Genomic DNA, 20,452 nt, shown 5'->3' with positions numbered 1-20,452 from the left:
TATGTGACCTACACTAACAAACCTTTCCCAATTTATCTCCCAAAATCATATCTATATACTCTGTCACAATCCCCCCCCCCTCTAGCTCAAGAAATTCCTCTGCATTTCTGTTCTAAGTGTGTTGAATTTAGAACACACGAGTGTGAATTGGTTACTTTGAGAAACAGTTGGCCAAATCCAGCTTCACTCGCACAGCTGCCGCAGCCCTTCAGTCCGAACCATCAGTAGCCCAAGCTCCAGATCACACCACCAGCATGACCTTAAGCCTCCAGCAACCTCTCGCATCCCGCGCACAATACGTGGGACCCCCTCCAGCCAGTCTCGAAAGATTGCTGTGCTATCCGCTGAGATTTTTCCAGCGTTGTGGTTTTACTTCGCTAACTGAATCAAACCACCATTCCATGGGGCCTTCCCAAATAGCATGAATGGTTTAATCAGTCCTTGATTGTCAGAGAACTCTTCAAAGGGAATAGAATTAATTAGGTTTGCAAAAAAAAAAATCATTTCAACTTGCTTCAGATATTTCATTAAAGTTCCTTGGAGCTTGGGTGAATATTGATAAATTGGATTACAGGTGAATTTTAGGGGTAAACATGACTGAACAAACTTACACATTCATCGTTGAGATCTAAGCTTAATTTCCCTCTGGATAAACGGGAAAGTGAAAACTAATTTAAAAGTAGTTCCTGCGATTTTTCTGGGGTCATTTGAATTGAAACCTGTTTGTGATGTAAAAAATGTATCTGCCTTAATTAATATCTGAGTCCCTGTAATCTTAATATTTTCCGTTGCTTTCATTTGATTTTTGTGGCTAGATTTCGCAGGTGGAAATACGATATTTTATAATTCCGTCTACTTTAGCTTAGAGCTACATTACAATACTTAACAATATTTATTTATGTTTACATATGTGACGTAAACCCCCCCCCACAGTATCAGGCACTTATGGGGATTGCAAATGACAGATATGTAAATTTTCTGGTTGCCTAAGACTCTCTCTTCCAATGTCTAACTAATAAGTCAAGTCACGTTTATTTGTCATTCATACCACAAACCTTGCAGTAGTAAACAGTTTAAAAGGCAAAAGACAGGGCAAAATGTAAAGTAATTTGAAAATAAAACTCAGCATTGCAGTCCTTAATTAGGAAAAGCTCACTTGAGTCAGGTAATCCCCATAACTTAAAAAAAATGTAAATACAGACAGCGCTGGATTCGAACCCATGACACTGGTGCTGTAACAGCAATGCGCTAACCGTGCCGCCATCATAATTAATGCCCCCCCTCCAAGTTTCCATGTTCATATATAAAGCTTTATAAATATACTTATTGATATTATTAATAAAGAGAAAGACTCTTATCAGGCAGGGATATGGAGACACTTTGGGTGAGTTGGCCCAGCGTTGAGTGGCATTTTATTCAAACACGATTTTAGTGAAACTTTATTCAAACAGCTGCTGCAGGCTGGGCACGACCAGGGCACTCTGCAGCCTGAATGTTTGCTCCCATCTTCACCGAGGGGTTGTGTATTTCTTCGGAGAACACTTACTTTCAAAATTTGAAACCTTGATTTAAATTTTTATTTATACTTAGTTGATTATCTATTTATTTATTTGCTCAAATTTTTTTTTTGCTGGTTGCTTGAATTCCGGATATCCGGGATTTTGCTGTATATATGAACTGCATTTGTGTCACTTGTCTGTAGGTGTGTTATGCCTGGATGTGTGTTTGCATGCTTTTGCATCAAGGACCGGAGAACGATGTTTCGTCAGGTAGTGATTGTACAATTGGATGATGATAAACTTGAACTTGAATTTTAGTAGAAATTCTCAGCGATTTTCAGCTATGACCCCCCTTAGGAATTGGCTCAAAATTTATGGAGGTAATACGTGAAAGTCCACAGTCACAGAGAATAAAGTAAAAATGCGACGCTGGAGAAACTCAGTATGTCAAATATCGCAAAGATAAAAATACATAGTCAACATTTTGGACTTGAGCCCTTCAACAAGGTATGATTAAAGTTTATAGGCACTCTTCCCTGTGAAGCCAATCATGTTTAGTTAGTTTCTTCCATACTTCTCTCCAACCATCTACATTAAAAGCAGAAAAAATATTTTATGATTTCAGTTCGTCTCCCCCAAAATGTGCTGTGGCCTTTAGTGGGGGAGAATAGTCCACGTTGAGAATGGCTGGCTTAGATCATAGAACAGTAATGGCACAGTTAGCATAGGGTGACACATAGTGGTTAGCCTGGATACAGCACCAGCGATAGGGACAGGGGTTCGAATCCTACGCTGCCTGAAAGGAGTTTGGGCGTTCTTTCTTGTCTGCATGGGCTTTCCCCAGTGTCTTCTGTTTCCTCTCACCCTTCAAATCATAACCGGGGATTGTAGGTCAATTGGGTTGAATTTGGGGACACAGGCTTGTGCCCGAAAGGGCCCGTTACTGTGCTGTATTCCTAAAGTTAAAAAAAAATTAAAGGCCCTTTGGCCAATGGTGTCTGTGGTGAACATGATATCAAGTTAAGCTCAATCTTTTCCCTTTAAACAATCATTTGACATTGCACTTGGATGAAATGTTTTATTTAATTTGACTTCAGGGATCCTTCACCAGGTCCACGCAACCCTTAGTCACAGGACGTGGAAGATTTATGTTTCCAGAATCAGAATTTATTATCATGAACATCTCACGAAGTTTGTTGTTTTGAGGCAGCGTCGCAGAGCAAACATTCGAATAAATCACCTTACAAAATAACTTTTTTAAATTTGCAAGAAAAAGACAAAGAGAAATTAAGGTCGTGTCTATAAGAACAGAAGAAATAGGAGCGGGAGTCGGCCTGTCGATCCTGCTCCGCCATTTAATGTGATCACAGCTGATCTGATGAAAGGCTCATCTCCACCGACCTGCCTTTTCCCCATATTCCTTAATTCCCCTCCTGGGTAAAAATCTATCCAAACTTGCATAAATATAATTGCTGAGGTAAACTCCGCTATAGTCTCTGGTTCATTATTCATTCAGGAATATGATGGCAGAGCAAGAGAATCTATAATTCTATGTTTAATGTTTTTTCTTTAATTCTTTAATTCCTACCTTCTGTGCAAAACCATTTTATTTCTCAGCCACTCCCTAATTATTCCAGCTTGTTATACTATATCACCTCTTGTGACTTTAGACTTGATAAAGGGTCCTGACATTGACCTGGCCATTTCTCTCCACGCTTACTCTGTGACCTGTTGAGTCTCTTCGTTGTTTGGAGGGCTATGGTCTGGGTGCAGGTCAATCGGACTAGGCAGAAACTGTCTGCAGACAGTGAAATAGTGAGATGGAAGATGTCCCCCTTCTTCAAACAACGTGGCTTTCCCTCTACCACCATCTATTTGGCCCTCACCTCCAATACCTGCACATCTGCCCAGGCTCCTTCCATACCCCTCACCCCCCTGCCATGCAGAACATGGACAGGATTCCCCTTGTCCTCACCTACCACATAATCAGCCTCCGTACAACATATCCTCCTCTGCCATTTTCACCACCTACTACATGATCCCACCATCAGCCACATTTTCTCCTCTCTTCCCCTCTCCGCCATCTACAGGGACCAGCCCTTGCATGACTCCCTTGTCCACTCCTCCCTCCCCATTAATTGTCTCCTTGACAACTACCCCTGTGACCGCAGGAGATGCTTTAGTTGCACCTCCTCCCTCAGCACCATTCGGGGCCCCAAACAGTCCTTCCAAGTGAAGCAACATTTTACTTTTTGTATCTGTGGAGGTCATCTACAGCATCCGGTGCTCCTGTTGCGGTCTCCTCTACGTCGGAGAGACTGGGCACAGACTGGGAGATTGCTTCATTGAACACCTTGGCTCAGTCCACTGTAATAGCATGGATCTGCTAGTGGCCACCCATTTCAATTCCCTGACCCATTCCCTTGCTGACCTGTCTGTCCATGGACTCATGTACTGTCAGAGTGAAACCACCTGCAAATTGGCCTCGTCTTCCTTCTGGGCACCCTCCAACTGGATGGCATGCCTTCTCCAGTTTCCGTTAAGAACATTTCCCTTATTTTTTCCTACCTCCTTCCCTCTAGTACTGGGAATGGAGGGCTGTGGTATGGGTCATTGGGAAAAGGCAGAATAATAGTTCAGCATGGACTCAATGGGCCGAAGGGCATGTTTCTATGCTGTTGTGTTTATGGTTCGATTTATCTCCTATTGATGCTGCTCGACCCACTGACCCACCTCCAGTGGAGTATGTTTGGTTACTGAATACAAATCACTAACCATCTGAGACTCTCATATTCATGAAACAATATTTATTTATTTGGATAGATGAAACACTTGTCCTGCATATGTTATGTCTGGTCGTGTGTCTGTGGGTTTTGCACTGAGGACCGGAGAACGCTGTTTAATCGGGCTGTACTTGTGCAATCAGATGTCAATAAACTTGACTTGACCATAGAAGACAGAGGGCAGTGGTGGAGAGGTCCCTTTGACTAAAGGTCTGCGACCAGTGGTGTTCTGCAGGGATTAGTTCCGCGAACTCTGTTGTTTGTAAAATGTCTGAAGGATCTTGGATGAAAATGCAGGTAGTCAGATCAGTAAATTTGCAGAGAATTCAAAAATTGGCAGGATTTTGGACAGTGAGGAAGGTGGTTTGAGGACTTAGCTGGACCGGTCAGAAATGTGGGTGGAGAAATGGTCGAGGCAGTTTAATTGCAACAACAGGTGATGGATTTCGGGAGGTCAAATGTGAGAGAGAAATAAACAAAACATGGCAGGTCCTGTTGAAGCATTAATAGCACATAGAACATGGAACATTACAGCACAGTACAGGCCCTTCAGCCCACGATGTTGTGCTGCCCTATGTAAACATACTCCACAACAATCTAATCCTTCCTTACCTCACAGCCCATTACCCTCTAATTTCCTTGCATCCATATGCCTGTCTAAGCAGGGTCGATGTCAGAATAAGTCTAATCGGGGTGGGGGGTGGTGTTAGGTTAACCGCAAGTGGGAGGGGGCCTACAATCTGATGTTGGGAAACTCACTCAGCCCGGGGGGGGGGGGGGGTGGGAAAGGGTCTTCCTACCTACCATGAACATCCTCTTCATGCTGTCGCCGTCACATTTCTCCCTCCCTCTGACGTAACGGACAAACGCGCTGCTTATATCGCGTGGAGACTAGTGACACACTAGCTATGCTTGTGCTTGGGTTTGAGGGGGGTTGACAATGCCTCGTATGGGGTGGCAATGCCCGCGAATACCCTCCCTTAGTTCTAGTCCTGTGTCTAACAATCTTTTGAATGACCCTATTGTTCTAGCCTCCGTCACCCCCGGCAATGCATTCCAGGCACCCACCACTCTCCGATTACAAAGCTTACCGTGACACCCCTCCGAAGCTTTCTTCATCCTCTGTCATCAGTGCTCTGTGGTTAGTAAAGGAGGTCATATGTGAGTGGAAATAAAAAGATTGAGAACCACTGGCTTGGAGGGAGGGACAAGGAGAGGGTTGAAGTGAATGTTCCTCAAAATAACAGCTCAACGGTGATCAACATTCCAACAATTAATATTCTAAATGAACCAAGAAGAATAGTTAGCTTTCCTTAATTTTCTTTTTTGAGAGTGATGCACCATCGATAATCACACAAGACTGGAGTTGTGAAATTATGAAGCTTTTATTTACTACAGACTGGAGCAGCCGTCAACCTCATTGACTGATCGGGGCCGAGTGGAATTGGGAGCACGCAAGGGGCTATGGGTAGGATCGGTCTCGGGAGGCGTGTCTATCTGGCAGCAGCCAATCATAGCATAGGACAGCACAGTCCCTTGGGCCCACAATGTTGTGCCAACCTATATAAACCTACTCAACAAGCTAAACCTTCTCTACCTCACACCCATTACCTTCAATTTTTCTGGCATTCTTGTGCCTGTCTAAGAATCTTGTAAATGCTCCTATTGCACCAGTCTTCACCACCTTCCCTGGCAAAGCTTTCCAAACACTCACTAGTCTCTCTGCAAAATAAAAACGTAACTCTGTCATCTCTTCTAACCTTTCCTCCCCTCACTTTATACAGATGTTCTCTGGCACTTGCTACCATCGACCTGGTGACAAGGTGCTGGCAGTCCACCCTACCTATGATCTATTAAGTCACTTCTCATCCTTCTTTTCCCCAAAGATAAAAGCCCCAGCTCCATTAACCTTGACTCATGACACACATTTTCTAATGCCAATAAGTCTCTTCTGCACCCTCTCGACAGTTTTCACATCCTTCTTGTAAAAAGGTAACCAGGACGCAACTAAGTGTGGGTCTAACCGGAGCTTTATAGAGTTGCAACAATATCTTACAGTAAAGAGCGGGAACGTTGCAGCTCTCCACTGATGGGAGTGTTTTTTTTTAAATTGAAGGTGTAGATTATTTTTATTAATTTTCAAGATTTGCCCACATTGATTCTCTGCTTCTCTTATTGATGATCTAGTGGACAGATGACCAATTTGCTTTGCAAGGTTCACAGACCCAACGGCAACTGAAGGAGAATCTGTACAACAAAAGCATTGACTACTTTGACAAGGGCAAGGTAAGACAGCCACACAATGACACTCATGGTTAGGACGGGACTGGATGTAATCAGCTTCAGTAACCCATTCAACTAAAAGAGTTTTATTCTCAGGGTTTTATAAATGCTGATGTATAATGAAGCGTGACGCTCATGTAAGATGTATGATGGCTCATTTATATGTGGCAATCACCCATAAATTGTAATGTATTCAAAAAGAGAGTAATTTGTGGCAGTGGGACTAATGTTAGAAGTGCACAGTTATGGTTGCCGTATTATAGGAAGGATGTGGAAGTTTTAGAGAGGGTGCAAGGAAGATTTTTTTTAGACGTACAGCACGTTAACAGGCCATTTCGGCCCACGAGCCTGTGCTGCCCATTTTACACCCAATTAAACTACACCTCCAGTGTATTTCGAACAGGGGGAGGAAACAAGAGCCCCCGGGGAAAACTGACGCAGATGCAGGGAGAACGTACAAACTCCTTACGGAAAACGTGGGATTCGAACCCCGGTCCCGATTGCTGACACCATAAAAGCATGGTGGTAATCACTACGCCAATCGTACCACTCCTACTAGGATGCATTAGAGTGAATGTCTATGGGGAAAGGTTGAGTAAACTAGGGTTGTTTTCTTTGGATTGACAAAATGAGGCGTATAAGGTAGATAGCCAGCACCTTTTATCCGGACTGGCAATGGCTAGGACCAGAGGACACCTGTTTAAGGTGAGTGGAGGAAAGTTTTTGGGGAGATGTCAGAGGAAGGGTTTTTTTTTAACACAGGGAGTGGTGGAAAGCATTGCCAGAGGTGATGGTGGAGGCTGGTACAATGGGGACATGGTGAAAGAAAGGTAGTCTCAGTGGCCATCTCGATAAAGCCTGCCTCGTTGCTGCAATATGGTAACTCATCCTTCACTGAACTCTGCCACATTTGACAATCTCTTAGATAAGGATGTAATAAAATGGAGGTTTATGGGCTGTGAGGAAAGAAAAGGTCAGATTGATGTGGAGTAGGTTTATATTGGTCAAGGTTCAAGTTTCCTTTTATTGCCACGTAATAAAAATGTAATATACATGACATCAACTTTTATCTGCCGTCAGGCAAATGAAGACATGTCATCAGCCTTGCAAAATCGGTGTCACTTCAGAGACACTGAGCGTCCATAGATTCGCCTTTAGCGCTCCCGTAACCCCTGCAGCTCTTCAGACCCCAGTTCAAACCATTGGCTCAGCACATCATGGGCTGAAGGGCCAGTACTGTGTTACAATGTTCTGGATCCAATATTGTGATGCACGGCTGCAGCAGGAAGCAGACACAAAACTCGAGAAAGATTGGACTTTATTCAGGCTTTATTCAGTGAAAAGTCTCTGCTACAGTGGTAGCTGTACTTGTGGCTCCCGAGTGACTGGCTCGGAAGGGGCCGGCTCAGGATTATATCCCGGGCGGTTAATTGACAGCCGGCCGGGCGGAGTTAGGTCCATTCAGGTCGGCTGATTGACAGCCGGCCCAGGTGTCATCTGCCCTCCAGTGATCTTCCTGCAGGTACAGAGATCGGCTAGTGGTGATTCACCACAAATATTCCATGTTCTAGGAGCAGGGATGTCGAGTTACAACCACACTTATTGTGTAGAGTTCTAGTCACTTAGACGTGGGAAAGCTATCATTTCAGTGAAAAAGATGCAGTAAAGCTTTCTATGAATGCATGCAGGAATGTCAGGCTTGAATTATAAGGTGAGGTAGGTGGGGACTTTTCTCCCTGGATTGTACGAGGCTGAGGGGGAGGCTTATAGAGGTTAATACGGCATGGATGAGGTAGATCATCCTTGTTTTCCCAGGTCAGGGGAACCTAAAACGTAGAGTTTCAAAGTGAGGTGAGAAAGATTTAAACGGGACCTGAGAGTCAACTTTTTTTCACACAGAAGATAATGGTTATTTGGAATGATCTACTGGAGGAAGTGGCGGGGTGGATAAAACTATGATATTTTGACAGGCACATGGATAGGAAAGGTTAGGAGAAATATGGGCTGAATGCAGTCCCATAGGACTAGCTGGGACAGAAACAGCATGGACTGGCTGGGCCAAAGGGCTTGTTTCCAAGTTGTAAACTCTTACCTGCATTCAGCATTCCAGCTGGTTACATCACCATCCAGTATGCAGGTGCCATTGCTGAGGAAAGGGAAATAAAAACTCCCAGAGGTTGTTAACTCAGCATCACGAGCACCAGACTTCACTCCATCCAGGACATATACAAGCGGCGGCTTCTGTAAGGTAAAACATCATGAGATGGGAATGTGTAAGGAGTTACCCTGTACAGGGCTGTAACAAGATGTGAATGCATCCTTGTACTTACAAGATAAGAGAGACATTGATGGATTGAGAGGCAGGAAGCTAGCAGGGAAAGGATAGCAACAGTTTTAGTCATTGGACAAGTAATGATATGATGATGTTCTAAGCACGTATCCAAGGGTATAAAAAATCACCATTTTGCTGATAACGGCAGAATGCATTCTCCGACTAACATTGTTAGTCGCAAGTGTTACAATCCGGTAATAAAGAACAAAGAACCCTGATTTCGACTCAGTCTGGTGTTTGTCTCACTCATTCATGAACAAAGCAGACCTAACACTTCTTAAGAATGTAGCCTCTATCCTCAAGGATCCTCTTCACTCTGTTGCCATCAGGAAAAAGGTACAGGATCCTAAAGATGAACAACAAGTGGAACAAGGGCAGCAGCTTCCCCACTGCCATCAGATTCCTGAATCATCAATGAACCACAGACATTGCCTTACTTTGGCTTTTCATGCTCTCTATTTATTTATTGTTGTAAGGTGGATTATATAAATATTTGCCCGGTGACGCTGCCGCAAAACAATGAATTTCATGACTTGTTCATGATACTAAATTCTGACGATTCTAATACTTTTCTGGCATATATGTGACTCCAAACAAACCAAGGAGTTTCACTCTTTATTCAGTTCAGCGGCAATGATGTTTCATCACAAACCTTTAATGTCATAAAAGGAGGCCCTTTAGCCCATCAAATCTCTGGAGGCTCTCAGATCATTCACATGAATCCCATTCCCTTGTAATCTCTACATGACCAACAACTCCCCCAGATTAAGACCATAAGACCCCCACTTGGAGTATAGTGAGCAGCTTTGGGCTTCTCATTTAAGAAAGGAGGTGACATTGGAGGGGGTTCAGAAAGATGGTTCCGGGAATAAAAGGGTTATCATATGAGGATCGTTTGACAGTTCTTGACCTGCACGCACTGGAGTTTAGGTGAATGAGGGTAGGTCTCTTTCTTTCTCCTCCTGAGTGCAGAGGCGATTCACCAGGCTGATACCTGGAATGGCAGGAATGACCTATGAGGAAAAATTGCGCAAATTGGGATTGTACTCGCTGGAGTTTAGAAGATTGAGAGGGGATCTCATAGAGACCTATAAAATTCTGGCAGGACTGGACAGAATGGATGCAGATGGGATGTTTCCAAGGATGGGAAAATCCAGAACCCGGAGCCATGGTTCGAGGATAATAGGCAAACCATTTAGGACCGAGATGAGGAGGAATTTCTTGACCCAGAGGGTGGTGAATCTGTGGAATTCATTGCCACAGAGGGCAGTAGAGGCAGGTTCATTAAATCTATTTAAGAGGGAATTAGATCTATTTCTTCAGTATAAGGGTATTAAAGGTTACGGAGAGAAGGCGGGGACGGGGTACTGAACTTTAAGATCAGCCATGATCTCGTTGAATGGCGGAGCAGGCACAAAGGGTCGAATGACCTACTCCTGCTCCTATCTTCTATGGTTCTATGTTTTTTTAATTGAATTTTAATGTAATATAGGCATACAATAGACCAGTGGTTATCAACCATTTTATTTCCACTCACATCCCACTGTAAGTAATCCCTACCCCATCAGTGCCCTGTGATTAGGAAGGGATTGCTTAAGGTGGGATGCGAGTGGGAAGGGAAGGTTGAGAATCCCTGCTCTAGACCCAATTGTTATTGAAATATTTGGCTTGAGAAAATTGTCATTGGCCCATTTCCTTTGGAGTTCTGAAACCGTGCACATAACAAGTCAATGAGGGACGATTAAAACAGTGGTTTTCAGACTTTTTTCTTTCCATCCACATCCCACCTTAAGCAATCCCTTACTATCTATCCAGAGAGCACCGATGGCATAGGGAATACTTAATGTGGTATATGAATGTAAAGAAAAAGGTTGAGAACCTTACAATAGACAATGCACAGAAAGAATAAGGATATTTGATTGACAAGATTACAATATACAACCACCAATGAAAAATAATAGTCTTCGTCTCCCCATACACCGTCAAAGAGAAGAAAAAAAATTCACTTTATCCAAAAAACCCCCTATTCTAATCTATAATTTTTTTTAAAAAAACAAAAATAACGCAAAAAAACACTGAAAAGCCTTAGAACAGCATTCCTCAGACATGAGAAGCCTGGTCTTCACCCACAAGAGAAACCTAATGATATCAGGAAGGTTCAACAACTCCAAAAGGAAAAATATTGTATGAATGGGTGCCAAATTTCTTCAAATTCAGTAGAAGAGTGGGGGGGGGGGATCTCATTGAAAATGTTCAAATGTTGTTGGGCATGAACAGAGTGGATGCACCAAGGCCGTTTCCCATGGTGGGAGACTCTCGGCTAAGAGGTCACAACTTCGGGATTGAAGACCATTTCGAGATGCGGAGGAACTTCTATCTGCAGTGGGTGGTAAATCTATGGAAATTGTTGTGGAGGCCAGGTGTATTTCAGGCAGCGAATGAGACATTATTGATTAGCCAGGGCATCAAAGGTGATGGGGAGAAGGCCGGGCAGTGGGGCTGAGTGGGAGAATGTATCAGGTCATGATTCAATGGCGGGGCAGACTCAATGGGCTGAATGGCCTTTTTCTGCTTCTATGTCTTATGGTCTAATGGCTCACGTGTCTGTACTGAACATAATCTCCAAATCAAACAAACACCCTGTTGCTTGCATTTGATAGATATCCCTGCATCCCCTTCATATCCCCATGTTTATCCAGAAGCCTCTTAAACAGACAAGAAGGGAGGTTAAAATCAAACCTGGGCTACTGAACCTATAGAACCACAGAAATAACTTCAGTACCAATGCACAAGAATAAATTAAAGGATATGGTGCTTTGACCAACACAGATCCTGCCGTTTCAAGGCGAAGATTGCACTGGAAACCATTCCTGCATTTTAAACAGTGGGGGATAAAATCAGTGACATGAAGAACAAGATAATGAAATGCTGGAAATGCAATGCACAAATGTACAGGAGTAATTCAGTAGGACACACAGCCTCCACAGAGAGGAAAGGGTAACCCGACGAAGAGCCCAGGCCCGAAACATTGGATGCTGTGCATTGCACTTGACCCCAGTATCTTGCAGTCTATCGTGTTTAAATCCACAGATGCTAGAAGTACTGTGGGGGGTGCAAGATCCCCTTTGTCAGTTTCCTGGTGTGGTCGGATGGTTGGAGAATTGGAGGAAGTCGCGCGAGAGGGAGTAGGTGGCAGGGAAGGACGTAGGGGAATGGGACTGATGGGATTGCTCTGAAAGCGGCACAGACTTGATGGGCCAAATGACCTCCTTCTATATCGTGGGAAAACAGGAGTAAATCTCATTGCCCATGATCTGAGGAGGTAGTGAAGATCAGTCCTGTGCATAAGACCATGTAGGAACCGAAGTAGGTCATTCGGCCTGTCGAGCCAACTCCACCATTCCATCACGAGCTGATCCGTTCTCCCACTCAACCCCATTCCCCTGCCTTCTCCACATAACCTTTGATACCTTGACAATTCAGTTACTTATCCATCTCCGCTTCAATGCACCCAATGTGTTGGCCTCCACCGGTATCTGTGGTAACAAATGGCAGAGGTTCAATACTCTGGTGAAAGAAATTCCTCCGCACCTCTGTTTTTAATGGGCATGCCTCAATCCTGAACTTGTGCCCCTCTTGCCCTTGACTCCCCTACCATGGGAACCAACCTTGCCATGGACTCTGTCCAAGCCTTTCAGCATTCCAAGTGCTTCTATGAGGTCCCCCCTCATTCTTCTGACCTCCAAGAGCCATCAAATGTTCCTCATATGCTAATTCCTTCATTCCAAGGATCATTCTTGCGAATCTTCAATATGTCCGGATCACTTACAGGCAGATGGGGTAAGGAAAAGGTGGCAGAGTTCACTGAAAGATGAGTTTTACCACAAAGATGTTTTTATTAAATGATCAGAATTAAAGCAGGCACAGTTGGAGAAAAAATTTGAGAAACAATCGCCTGCAGTGGGGTGAGCGTCATGAACTATTGCTTCAAAGGAAACGAAACCACTAAATAATTACCTGGAGGTGCTTAGAGTAAGTCTATATTTAAAATCCGAAAACCTTAAAAGCATTTGAAAGGTCATAGGTAAATGCAGGTGGGAGATGCTGCCAAGCACTTAGAAGAACAATACATTTGCTTCTCTCTACTTTTGAAATGCTAAATAGAAAAGGATTAATGTAATGTCTCCTTAATGAGTCAGCTCGAAATTTTGCCCAGTACAAGCAACGTCGTTAGAATTGATTTGTACAGTTGCTCCCCTTCCATTCTTGAGATCTTCCAGCAGTTGCAGGTTGTGTAATATTTTCATCTGTTGTTGGGCATGAACAGAGTTCCACTAACCTGCCCCTAAGCATACTTGAGGAGGTGGTGGTGAGCTTTCTTAAACTTGGAATATAGAACATTACAGCACAGTACAGGCTTTTTGGCCCACAATGTTGTGCCGAACGATATATGTAAATCTTCTCAACAAACTAAACCTTCCCAACCTCACACCCATAACCCTCTATTCTTCTTGAATCTTCTAAATGTCCCCATTGTACCACCCTCAAGTACCACCCCTGGCAACCCACCACCCTTTGTCGACACCTGTGGACTCCCAGAAACTTCCCTCCATTAGCCTTGTTCAGATGTCTTCTGGTGTTTGCTATTCTTGCTCTGGGAAATAAGTGTTGGCTGCCCACCCTATCTTTGCCTCTCATAATCTTCCTGACTTCTACTAAGTCACCTCTCATCCTTCTTCGCTCAAAATGGGAAATCCCCAGTTCTGTTAACCTTGCACCATAAGACACATTCTCCAATCCAGACAACAACCTGGTAAATCTCCTCTTTACCCTTTCAATAACTTTCACATCTTCCTGTAATGAAGCGACTAGAACTGAACACAATATTCCAAGTTTGGTCTAAGCAGAGTTTTACAGAGCTGCAACCTTACCTCATGACTCTTGAAGTCAATCCCACAACTAATAAAGTCCTGCATGCTGTAATCCTACCAACCTGTGCAGCAACCTTGAGAGATCTCTGTTCTTACATACTGTTAAGAATTCTTGAACGCAGATACTGACACCACGATCCCAGACACCGACTGCAATCCCAGAGACTGACCCCGCGATCCCAGACACCGACCGCAATCCCAGACACTGACACCATGATCCCAGACACTGACACCGTGATCTCAGACACACCGACACGGTGATCCCAGACATTCCACCGCAGTCCCAGACACTGACACTGCGATCCCAGACCCCAACATTGCGATCCCAGGTACTGCATCATGGTCCCAGACGCCGACACTGCAATACTAGTCACTGACATCACAATCCCAGACACTGACACCATGATCCCAGACACTGACATCGCGATCCGAGACACTGACACCACGATCCCAGACATTGATGTCGTGATCCCAGACACTGATGCCACGATCCCAGGCACTGACGCCGTGATCCCAGACACTGACGTCGCAATCCGAGACACTGACACCGCGATCCCAGAAACTGACACCGTGATCTCAGGCACTGATACCGTGATCCCAGGCACTGACACCGTGATCCCAGGCACTGACGCCGCGATCCCTGACACTGACGCCGTGATCCGAGACACTGACACCGCGATCCGAGACACTGACACCATGATCCCAGGCACTGACAACGCGATCCCGGGCACTGACACTGTGATCCCAGGCACTGACCCCGTGATCCCAGGCACTGACACCGTGATCCCAGGCACTGACGCCACGATCCCTGACACTGACGCCGTGACCCGAGACACTGACACCGCGATCCGAGACACTGACACCATGATCCCAGGCACTGACACCGTGATCTCAGGCACTGATACCGTGATCCCAGGCACTGACACCGTGATCCCAGGCACTGATACCGTGATCCCAGGCACTGACACCGTGATCCCAGGCACTGACGCCGTGATCCCAGGCACTGACGCCACGATCCCTGACACTGACGCCGTGATCCGAGACACTGAAACCGCGATCCGAGACACTGACACCATGATCCCAGGCACTGACAACGCGATCCCGGGCACTGACACTGTGATCCCAGGCACTGACCCCGTGATCCCAGGCACTGACACCGTGATCCCAGGCACTGACGCCACGATCCCTGACACTGACCCCGTGATCCCAGGCACTGACACCGCGATCCGAGACACTGACACCATGATCCCAGACACTGACGCCGTGATCCCAGACACTGACACCATGATCCCAGGCACTGACACCGCGATCCCAGACACTGACACCATGATCCCGGGCACTGACGCCGTGATCCCAGGCACTGACAACGCGATCCCGGGCACTGACACTGTGATCCCAGACACTGACGCCGTGATCTCATATACTGACACCGTGTACCTAGACACCAACACATGTTCCTATTCATTGGCTTTGTTTAGTCAGATACTCTAGTGGTGACACAATTAGTGCAGCAGTTAGGACGAGCATCTCGGATTTGAATCCAATGCTGTGTGTAAGGAGATTGTACATCTTCCTTGTATCTGTGTGGGTTTCCTCCCTTGCTTCCCACCCTTCAAAAACGTATCAGGTCAATTGAGTGTAATTGGGCGACACAGGCTCAAGGGCCAAAAGGGCCTGTATGCCTAAATTTAACATTTAACATTTCTTTGACCCCAGATCTATTTGTTGTCACTCCATTTCCTGAATGTGATAGTACAGATCTATCACCAATGTACATAGTGTATATAGTTACTGTATCTAGACTGTGCTTACAGCGATTGGCTGAGAGCTAAGCCACGCCTATTGTCTGGGCCTTAAAGGGTTGTGTCCCTAGCCAGGTCGGATCATTCCGGACTGGTCGGGCACCTGTGAAGAGCTCCGGTCTTTTGCTAATAAAAACCTTGGTTTGGTTCAACAAGTCTTTGGTTCTTTCGACGAGCTCTACACTGAAGCAACCCTTTGATGCCTATCTCTTGGGCGACGTGGTTCTGTGGGAACCCCTGCACAATAAATTCAACAGCATGGGCCATGCTGATGAAACCTACTCACCCCTTGTGTTGTGCAACCCAACACAGAGATGCGGATGGGCATTCAGCTAGAGCGTAACACTGCGGAAAGTTTGGAAATCCTATATTACTTCTGAAGCTGGTGGGTGGGGGGAAGGGGTGGGGTTAAAACACAAAGCTGGAGAAACTCAGCAGGTCATACAGTGTTCTTTATATAGCAAAGGTGAAAATACATCACCGACGTTTTGGGCTTGAGCCCTTCACCAAGGTGCGGAAAGATTTTGGCAAGCGTCCGAATAAAAGAGTTGGGGGGGGGGGAGGCAGGGGTGGTTGTAAAGGCAGGAGGTGATCGGTGGAGAAGGGTGGGAGGGGACAGCAAAGGAGGAGGGATGGGTGGGTGACTAGAGAGGGAAAGGGGTGGAGGAGACCTGGAAGGAAGAAGGGGGAAGGGGGGAGTGGAAAAGAGAGCAGGTCAGCAGAAACCGGAAAAGTCTATGTTAGTACCATCTGGCTGGAGAGGGCCCAGGCGGAAAATCAGGTGTTATTCCTCCAATCTACAGGTGATCTTGGTGGGACAGTACATAAGGCATTTTCACAAAGGCAGGAGGTAATAGAGTCAAGTACCCCTTATCCAAAATGCTTGGGACCAGATACTTTTCGGGTTTGGGGGTTTTTCGGATTTTGGAACACAGTAGCATCACGAGAAAACCTGCATCAAGAGTTAAACAGCAAGCATAAACACGGAGGCTTTTTGAGCGCCGACATGATGCCACAAGTGGAAATTTCACGTGAAATGATGTTTAGTACTTACCAAAAAAAAATCTCTGCTTACAAAAGAAGACCACCTCCCCAACCACCTCCCCACCACCGTCGCCGCTGTTCCCCGACACCTCCCCGCTGCTTCCAGTCCCGACCCCTTCCCACCATCGCTGCCAGTCCCAGCACTTCCCCACAACCCCCGCCGATCCCTAACACCTCCCTGCCACCACCATCTGTCCCCGACAACTCCCCACCGCCACCACCGGTCCTCGACACCTCTCCGCCGCCACCGCCAGTCCCCAACACGGGTCCCCGCTCCTGCCCGGGTCCGAGGTGACTGCTTCGATGCGGACGGCACCGCACCCGATGTTGAGAATGGAGTCTTGCAAAAGGCTTGGGCCCAGCTCCGTTCGGCATCTTCCCGGCCAGAAGCAAAGATTTCATTTTTGTACCACTTGGTTACCAAACCAGAGGGTCAGAGTCCCACATGAGCAAGTTATGTGGTGAATTTGTTTCAACGTGCGACGTCATGTCGGCGCTAAAAGACAATCGAGTTTTCGGATGTTTGGATAAGGGGTGGAGAAGGGAGTATTTGCAAAGGCAGGAGGTCAGAAGGGAGGGGGTGGGTTGGGCAATAAATCAACAAAAGTTCCCGATAAAGTTTGCATTCCATTGAGTAGATGATATAGTATGGATGAAACAGTTTGATGTGTTCAGCTAATTATCCACCACTTGCCGTGAGCAGATGTGGGAAGAAGCCATTCATCTTTGCAAGGAACTGGCTGAGCAGTACGAAATGGAGGTCTTTGATTATGGGCTGCTGAGCAAAACTCTGGTGAGTAAACGCAGGCTGGCATTGATTTGATATGTTAATGATGACTGATGAAAGCAACATTACATCGGGTCGATTAGGCTTCACCTCTCCGCAGGCTTTCTCTCATCCACACAGGGAGTGTGTCTGCTGAGGCCGTGACAAACCTTTGAAGCAATGGTAAGGTTAACATTGGAAATGATGCGAGGATTCTCTTCAAGCGATTTAACACTGCCACAGATTGTACATCAGTGGAGGTAGAGTTCATTTCCATGTGTTTCATATAACCATATAACCACTTACAGCACAGAACAGGCCAGTTCGGCCCTACTAGTCCTTGCCGTAGCAAATCCCCACCCTCCTAGTCCCACTGACCAGCACCCGGTCCATACCCCTCTAGTCCCCTCCTATCCATGTAACGATCCAGTCTTTCCTTAAATGTAACCAATGATCCCGCCTCGACCACGTCTGCCGGAAGCTCATTCCACATCCCCACCACCCTCTGCATAAAGAAATTTCCCCTCATGTTCCCCTTATAATTTTCCCCCTTCAATCTTAAACCATGTCCTCTAGTTTGAATCTCCCCCTTTCTTAATTGAAAAAGCCTATCCACGTTTACTCTGTCTGTCCCTTTTAAAATCTTAAACACCTCTATCAAGTCCCCTCTCAATCTTCTACGCTCCAGAGAAAAAAGCCCCAGTCTGCACAACCTTTCCCTGGAACTCAGACCCTGAAATCCTGTCAACATTCTCGTGAACCTTCTCTGCACTCTCTCTATTTTGTTTATATCTTTCCTATAATTTGGTGACCAAAACTGTACACAGTACTCCAAATTTGGCCTCACCAATGCCTTGTACAATTCCATCATAATTTCATCATTCTTGTGGCTTTATTTGACCCCACCCCTCTTTGGTCCATGGTCCAATGGTGATGTCTCTGTGCCACATTTAACACGAAGATAGCAGCAAATTTATTCTCATTTGCATTCTGGCTTGCTTGAGTCATTAAAAATGTGCCACTGCTACATCTGCAAGAAACAGTTCTTCTCACTCAGAACTCTCCCAGGGTATTCCATTACATCCCTTTGCACATGAGTCTGTTCAGTTTGAAATCTTGGGCATCAGATTTTAGATTTATTGTCAGAGTATATACATGACATCATATATAACCCTAGGATTAATTTTTTCTGTGGGCAAAGCAGAATTATCACTTATTGGTAGTGAAAAAAAACTGTGCACAGCTTATACGTGTAAAGAATTAGAAACATAGAAGATAGGAGAAGGAGTAGGTCATTCTGCCCTTCGAGCCTGCTCCGCCATTCAATGAGATCATGGCTGATCTTAAAGTTCAGTACCCCGTCCCCGCCTTCTCTCTGTAACCCCTAATTCCCTTATACTGAAGAAATAGATCTAATCATCTGAGAGAATTTTTTTTATATCAATAAAGTGCATCCTGATTGAGTTTGTTGTTGAGGAGTCTGATGGTGAAGGGGGAGCAGCTGTTCCTTGGTGTGAGTCTTGTGGCACCTCTACCACTTTCCTGAGGGCAGCAGCGAGAACAGAGCGTATGCTGGGGAGTGTGGATCCTTGATGTTTGCTGCTGCTCTCCGACAGCAGCATCACCTGTAGATGTACTCAATAGTGGAGAGTTTTTTGCCTGTGATGTCCTGTGCTGTGCACTACCTTTTGCAGGGTCCCCATACCAGACCGTGATGCAGCCGGTCAGCATACTTTCCACCACATCTCTGTAGAACTTTCCCAGGGTTTATGGTGTCAGATCAAACCTCCACAAACTCCTGAGGAAGTAGAGGCACTGATGTGCTTTCTTTACGATGCAATTAGTGTGTTGGGTCCAGGAAAGATCCTTCGAGATAGTAAATTTGCTCACCCTGTCCACCCAATGATCACTGGATTGCATACCTCTGACTTTCCCTTCCTGAAGTCAACAATCAGCTCCTTAGTTTTGGTGACATTAGGAGAAGGATGATAAGATCAGGTATTGAGAGAGTGAAGAGAAAATGGAATTGTTTTCATTTTTGAAGAGCCAGCAGAATTGTGAAGGGCTGAATCATCTAAGAGTATCAGGATCAGGAACAGGATTAGGGCATTTGCACCCTTTTGCCTTCTTTGCTGTTTTACAACCTCACTTTTCTGCACTTATCCTCAATCCTGGTCTCTGTTAATATCAAGATATCTATTGATCTCTACCTTCAGTGCACAGAGACGGTTTCTTCTCTCAGCAAAGACTTTCGAAGATTCATTGCTCACTGAGTGAAAAGACCTCAATAAGGCCAAGCCCTAGTTTGAGGCATTCCATCCAGGGTAAATGTTAACTCCACATTGAGTCCCTGAAGAGTCACGTACATTTTGTTAAGATCATCTCTCTGTTTTCTAAACTCAAGCAAGTTAAGGCCCAGTCTGCTTAATCACCAGACCAGGAATTAATCCAGTGAATCTTTGCCGATATCCACTGAACATAGAAACATAGAAGACTATAGCACAGAAACAGGCCATTCATCCCTTCTAATCTCTGCCTAGTCCTGCTGACCTGCACCCAGTCCATATCCCTCCGTACCCCTCCCATCCATGTACCTGTACAAATTTTTCTTAAATGTCAAAATTGAGCCTGAATTTACCAATTCAGTTGACTGGTTGTTCCACACTTCCACCATTCTCTGTATGAAGAATTTCCTCCTCATCTTCCTTTTAAACTTATCCCCTTTCACCCTGAACCCATGTCCTCTGGTTTGTATCTCATTTCACCTGCTTGCATTTACTCTATCTTTACCCATGATAATTTTGAATGTCTCCATCAGATCTCCCCTCATTCTTCTAAGCTCCAGGGAATAAAGCCCTAACCTGTTTAACTTTTCCCTGTAACTCAGTTCTTCAAGTCCTGGCCACATCCTCGTCAATCTTCTCTGCACTCTAAGCATCTTATTGATATATTTCCTGTCGTTAGGTGACCAAAACTGCACACAGTACTCCAATGTCTTACACAACCTTACCA

General features: G+C 45.3%; 1 protein-coding gene across 1 annotated transcript in view; it reads left to right on the top strand.

Annotated features, from left to right (window-relative positions):
* Positions 1–20,452, top strand: part of LOC138756974 (dedicator of cytokinesis protein 2-like) — a 1,510,503-nt gene that overhangs the window by 1,401,322 nt on the left and 88,729 nt on the right. The window contains 2 exon segments of the mRNA XM_069923500.1: positions 6,470–6,568; positions 17,378–17,467. Coding sequence (XP_069779601.1) covers positions 6,470–6,568; positions 17,378–17,467 — 189 coding nt within the window.

This window comes from Narcine bancroftii, chromosome 3, assembly GCF_036971445.1.
Source record: "Narcine bancroftii isolate sNarBan1 chromosome 3, sNarBan1.hap1, whole genome shotgun sequence".
NCBI classification, from domain to species: domain Eukaryota; kingdom Metazoa; phylum Chordata; class Chondrichthyes; order Torpediniformes; family Narcinidae; genus Narcine; species Narcine bancroftii.
Note: the sequence above shows the minus strand (reverse complement) of the source record. Positions and strands in the feature narration are given on the sequence as shown.